Source organism: Micropterus salmoides, unplaced genomic scaffold (genome assembly GCF_014851395.1).
Source record: "Micropterus salmoides isolate LMB-PRFRI ecotype aquatic unplaced genomic scaffold, ASM1485139v1 Ms_hic_scaffold_13, whole genome shotgun sequence".
Lineage (NCBI taxonomy): Eukaryota > Metazoa > Chordata > Actinopteri > Centrarchiformes > Centrarchidae > Micropterus > Micropterus salmoides.
The window spans coordinates 35,256,797-35,262,908 of record NW_024040374.1 but is presented as its reverse complement, the minus strand read 5'-3'; the positions used below and the strand labels follow the sequence as shown (position 1 = coordinate 35,262,908).

At 41.7% G+C, this 6,112-nt stretch overlaps 1 protein-coding gene across 1 annotated transcript; it reads left to right on the top strand.

The window, feature by feature from the left end:
- Positions 1-2,817: 2,817 nt before the first annotated feature.
- LOC119901324 (Krueppel-like factor 2) lies at positions 2,818-5,821 on the top strand. The gene is made up of 3 exons (XM_038716957.1): positions 2,818-3,258; positions 3,573-4,572; positions 4,666-5,821. The coding sequence occupies exons 1-3, from the start codon at positions 3,181-3,183 to the stop codon at positions 4,839-4,841; spliced, it is 1,254 nt and encodes a 417-aa protein (XP_038572885.1). The 5' UTR covers positions 2,818-3,180; the 3' UTR covers positions 4,842-5,821.
- The last annotated feature ends 291 nt before the right edge of the window (positions 5,822-6,112 follow it).

Here is a 6,112-nt window from a genome sequence, read left to right as displayed (position 1 = left end):
GACTCCCTGAGCATAAGGAGGTTGGGTCACCATGTTCACTTTTTCTCATTACATCCATGTTTCACAGCCTCCTCCTTCTGCTGATCTGAAAACAGCTGACATGTATCCAGCTTCAGCCAAGGAGTGATATACCAGAGAACTGTATCTTACAACTTCATGATGAATCTTAATTCTAAATTGTAACAAAAACATTTAAAACCCCATATACATAGGCCTACATTAGAACATATTAAAAGAAATGGATCTATAACCACCAGGATAACAAAAAGTCAACTTTTGTGTTTTACTTTTATAGGGACTACTTTCCAGTGAAGAGAGTCCCTGTGGAAACTGAGATGTATTTGAGTAAACTGACCCTTTAAAAAGGCAACATCTGTAAACAATAAAGGTGTGTACAGAGACTTTCTGTTGGCTGTAACAGAGTTGATTGGTTGGTACATGCTGTACATTTTGTGCTGTGTAAAGTGTTGCACATCCACTCAGAGTAACTACAATGGAATGTCACCAAATCATCAACGGCTGCCAGGTTTCCAAATATAATTGGGCGACTATCAAAGGCCAGTAAGCCTTTAATTAGAATGTCAGATCTGCGTTCACCAGAGGGCAGAACACTGTTAAAGTACAGTATGTTATACAACACACCCATTCTTTCTCTATGTCTGCTGCCAACTGGCTGTACATCTGTCATTATTAACCAAGCTCCAACACAGGCAAACTGGTGTTGCAGACTGCCTGATACCTGTCTGTCTTTTTTTCATGAGTCATCAAGGATTTAGTGAAGCATTTCACACACTAAAGAAACTGTATGTCAGCAGGACAGCAGGTTTACATTTTGTTGAAGGAAGAGACAGATAAAGTGAAAACAGTGAGAAATCTGCAGGTCAGATGAGGTACAATTTTTATTACATGCAGGTTTGTTTCCATGGTATGGGAACTGGAATGATGATTGTTGAGTCAGTAAGGAGTGGCTATATGTGATATGTAACATAGATTTGATTTGCATGGTAGTGTTACTCCCTTTGCACATATTATGAAACAAGTGGGCAACCCCAGATATTCAGGGGCCCTAAAGGCCCCAGACTCATTGTATTTTAGATGCTCTGTGGAAATTTGATTAGATGCATTTGTTTGGGATGATGTATCACTAAATCACATTATCACATGAAATGATAAGATTTGTCCTGAGTCACAACAGTGTAGGGTATGCACATCCAACTAAAAAAGATTTATTGAGTACAGCTACAACTGTTCAACATTATGTCTTCATTGGGTAATACCCTACCATCAGTTATGTACACCTCAAATTATTTACAGTATGTACAACACATAACTCAGAAATATCAACAGATATAAAAATAGACTGCAATCTAATACATTGAAATCATCTTATTATAATAATAATAAATGTAATAAATCCAAAGAAGATTTGGATATATGATAAGAAAGAGAGGAATTTCATTTCATTAATCATATCAATAAATACAAAACATGAACAAATGTCATTGCCCATGACCAAATAATGGTAAGCATCAGAAATGAAAAAGCTCAACACAAAGAGGAAAGACAACATTGTAACAAAGGTCTAACATCAGACTCCTAGTTCAGTCCTTGAGCAGATTCAGTGTAAACTGTGTATTCAACAAGACTCCCCTTGGCTGTTTTTTTTTTTATTAAGTGAGATCAAGTAAATTTTATTTGTATATACAAAATAAGTCAACAATATTGAAGTACTCATTTGATGCTGTTAATATATTCTGTACTAATAATAATCAAATTGTGAACACTCGCATGTCTGTTCTGCAAAATGAGTATTTTTACTTTTGATACTTATTAGTATATTTTCTTGATAATATTTTGCTTATGTAACATTTTAAGTTTAGCAGTTATACTTGTAATGAAATATCATAACATTGTGGTATAATAATCTTTATTTAAGGAAAAGATATGAATACTTATTCACACTGGAAAACACAGGCTCTGAATGACTTTTTATTTATTGAGTCACATAAACATATAATACAATCACAGTCCTGCCAGTTTACGGAGGACCAACGATTAGATGTTTTTGGCCACTGGAGCAGTCCTGGTCATGCAACTAAACAGCAACTGTTTAGGAAAGTCATTCATGTTAAGATTGGAACCAGCAACAACTCCACGCTGACACACATGATATATATATTAGGTTGGTGGATGTATACATAATAAATAATATATATATATATATATATATATATATATGTATACATGCACCGCAACCAAAGTAATTCATTGTTGCTCCTGAGAAAGATAGTGAAGAGCATTAATGTAGAGAATTGTTGTACATAATGCTTAGTGTATCCAGTAGTATATGAAGTTATTTATGTGTGTTTGTGTGTAAGAGGGGGTGCTTATTGTTCTCCATACCAATAGGAAAACCGGAGAGCCTAATTATCACCAGCCTTTTGTTTACCAACATGACTTGTGCCTGTTGTTTTAAATGCGCGGCTACATAGTAAACAAAACGACAAACAACACCGTTTAAAACACGATAAGTATCGAAAAGAATGCCGCATTTTTTTGTGTGCGTAAAGGCGCACGCATAATACGCAGGGCACCTGCAGCGTCTCCCTTCCTCTTTGTGTGAAGCCTGTGTGCCCTGTTAGTATCGGTTTCGCTCTTTTTTAACCACGTGTTAATTGCTTATTATGTCTTCTTGTGGTGCTGGTCTAGGGGCGGTCCCTCTCTCTCTGTCCTGCCAGTTGTTGGCCAGGTTTGACGGATGGGCGGGTTCTCCACCCTGAGAAGGTTAAGTAGCTGCCCGCAGCGGAGCAGAGGGAGCATTCCGCACCAGTCCTCCTCTATCTCACCACCTCTCTGTTTCTGATTCGCAGGAAAACTCGGACTTTTATACCGAGGCTAAATTTAGGGGCTGGCCGGTGTGCAGCGTCCCCATCCTGGACGTGCTTCCTTCCCCCAGCCACGCATTGGTCTGATTTGTGCTGCGAACAATATTTATAAGAAATCTGCTCATTTGAGACACACAGCTGCACATGAGTGAGGAGCTGCAGGACGACAGAAGAAGCAACGCGCTCTGTGGCTTTTTTCTGGAGACTCCGTGGTCTCTGGTGATTTCCTTTGAAACGGAGAAAGTGTATTTTCTCATTATTTAAGGAAGCTCTTTCTACTTTTTTAAAATAACGCATGGAAATGGCCTTGAGTGGGACCATTTTACCATCAATCTCTACATTTGCCAACCAAAAGCAGAAATGTTGGGAAGATGTAAGTTGCGTTGTTTATATATTTCCACATGTTTTGAGAACATATATAGTGCGATGTTTTGACTTCATCATCAGTCTGTCATATCAGAACACTTAAACGGCGTGTTTTTTAAACATTTTTTTAATGTTTGGACGTTTCTAGGCACTACACTTGTGGTTATAATGTATTTTGACAGTTTCTTGGTGATATTCAGCCTGCCTCGGTACTTTTTTCGAATTATTTTATCTAATGAGTTATCTAAAATGCTGTGAAAACATTTTATGATGTGAATAATTTTGAAACAAACTATTTCTGCTCTCTCGTCCTCACTCTAGAGGTGGAAGTGTGACATGAACAGCGTCGCGTCCGAAATGGACAGCAGCTGCCTAGACAGAAAAGACGAAGAGGACCTGGATAAGTTCTTGGATCTCGAGTTTATTCTCGCCAATACTGCTGTTTCTGACAGCGCGCCAGCCACCGGGACGGAGGCAGAGTCCTTTCGGATCCAGGAGACCGTGTATCACCAGCAGCAGCCGCAGCACACCGGGATGTCCCAGCAGCCGGCAAATTACACCTCTATCTCCGACATGAACAGCCCCCCACCGCCCTACAACAGCCTGATGGCGGAGCTCCTTCGTTCCGATGTAGATTCCAGCTTCCTCCCCGGCAACAGCCCCAGCATCCAGGGCAGAATCCTGATCAGCTCCACGCCTTTCCAGACCCCTCAGGATTTATTCCCCGAGCATCCGATCATTAAAGTGGAGCCCGCTTCCATGGACACATACGGGCCTGTAATGGGTCTAGTACCTCAGAGCTGCTCCAAAATTAAGCACGAGGGGAACGTGTCCTGTATGATGACATACGAGCAGCAGCCGCGGCTGGCCAACTCCCCGCAGGCCGCGGTGGGCAGCATGACGCCGCCGCTCAGCCCGGACGACCTGATGAGCTCCGAGTGCCACCAGCCCCATATGTGCAACTCCACCTCGCTGACGTTCCCCCAGGGCTTCCACACCCACCACCGCAGCGCGCCGGGGGGATTCCCTCACCCGCACAACGGAATGCAGCTTCCTTTCCCCGGGGCGCACCACCATCACCAGTTCCCCGGCATGTTCGGGGAGGACGCGGCCATGGGCATGCAGCAGCAGCCGGCGGCCGGCCAGCGTGTCCTGCTCACCCCGCCGTCCTCCCCGCTGGAAATGATGGACACCAAACCGAAGCGGGGTCGCCGTTCCTGGCCGAGGAAACGAACTGCGACACACACCTGTACTTTCACCGGCTGTGGGAAGACCTACACCAAGAGCTCCCACCTGAAGGCGCACCACAGGACGCACACAGGTAAGATCCGCATGAATGTCGCGGACGCTTTGTTTATCCATCCTGTCATTACGTCAAACGATGTCGTCACCGACTGCTGTTTTTTGTTTATAGGAGAGAAACCATACCACTGCAGCTGGGAGGGTTGCGGCTGGAAGTTCGCTCGTTCCGATGAGCTCACACGTCACTTCCGGAAACACACCGGACACCGGCCATTCCAGTGTCACCTGTGTGAACGGGCCTTCTCCCGGTCAGACCACCTCGCCCTGCACATGAAGAGGCACATGTGAGGAAAGTCCTGAACACAAAAATGCAGACAAGTACTTCTGTGAACCTGATAAACAACTATAATAATCCTAAGAGCTACAGAAGGATGAAATGCAAATATAGACGCAAGTTCTTCCAGGAGTAACTATAGTGGTACCATGACAGCATAAACTGCCATACCATATGATGAGGCCACTATTGACTACACTGTAATACCTATAGGTATATTATAGGAGTATTATAGGGATTTTCCATTGGGGCAAAATGAGTATGAAGGAGAGATGCCCTAAAATTAAATTTTGTAAAAAAAATTTATTTAAATGTTATTTTTTAAGACAAAGGACCAACAAACCACAAAACATTGAGGAAATGCAGCCAGATATGACAGAAACAGATGCATTCTGTTTGGACAAATGTTTTGTATAGAAACTATGTAGCTGGTACTACTTTTTGTATGGAGTGCTGTTTATATAGACAGAACAAATGAAAGGAACATTCCACTCAACATGTCAGGCACATGTCATTGAAGCAACATATAGCAGACAATCCTTTGAAGAGCAATGATATTTTTGTGTTTTCACCATTAGTGCCTTTTAGAACACATTATTACACATCTCACAAGTGCCACATTCTCCACTGGTTAAATGACAATCAAAGTTTTATCCTGTGTGTTATATTGTAAACAGCAAGTGAAATAAGCTTTGAGACAACGTTTTGTTCTAAAACTGCCTTTCTTTCTGTCCTCCCTGAAGGCTTGAATAGAATGTCGTGTTTATGTGTCTGTCGATGGCGTTTAAATTCAGGGTCTTGCAGTAGGATGTGTCACAGAAGTGCATGCCATCTCATTGCCACCTGATTGACAAAGGGCTACACAGTCTTTGGCAAAAGACTTGTTTGTTTGTGTCTTGAAGAAATGTATTGCCTTTCTGTACTGTAAATAGTATCTTTTTTATATAATGTAAATAGTTTATTTTAATGTACATATTAAACTAAATGAACATGATTTCTGAGTCCTCAGTGTGATTGTCGAAGATATAATGTTGGCAACTGTATAAAACCTGGTTTGATGTAAATACAGACATACACACACAAGTTCAACTTTTAAAATCTCAGATTTGGCATGTGACCCCCTAAAACAATGGTTCCCAACCTGGAAGTCTGGACCCTGAGGGAATCTGAGGGACAAGATGATTAACCACAGACACAACATAATGATGTTGTTTTTTCCTCTGAAATACTGGAGAATTTACTTTTTCAAGACTAAAAACTATTAAAATGAAACAATCTGAAAGGG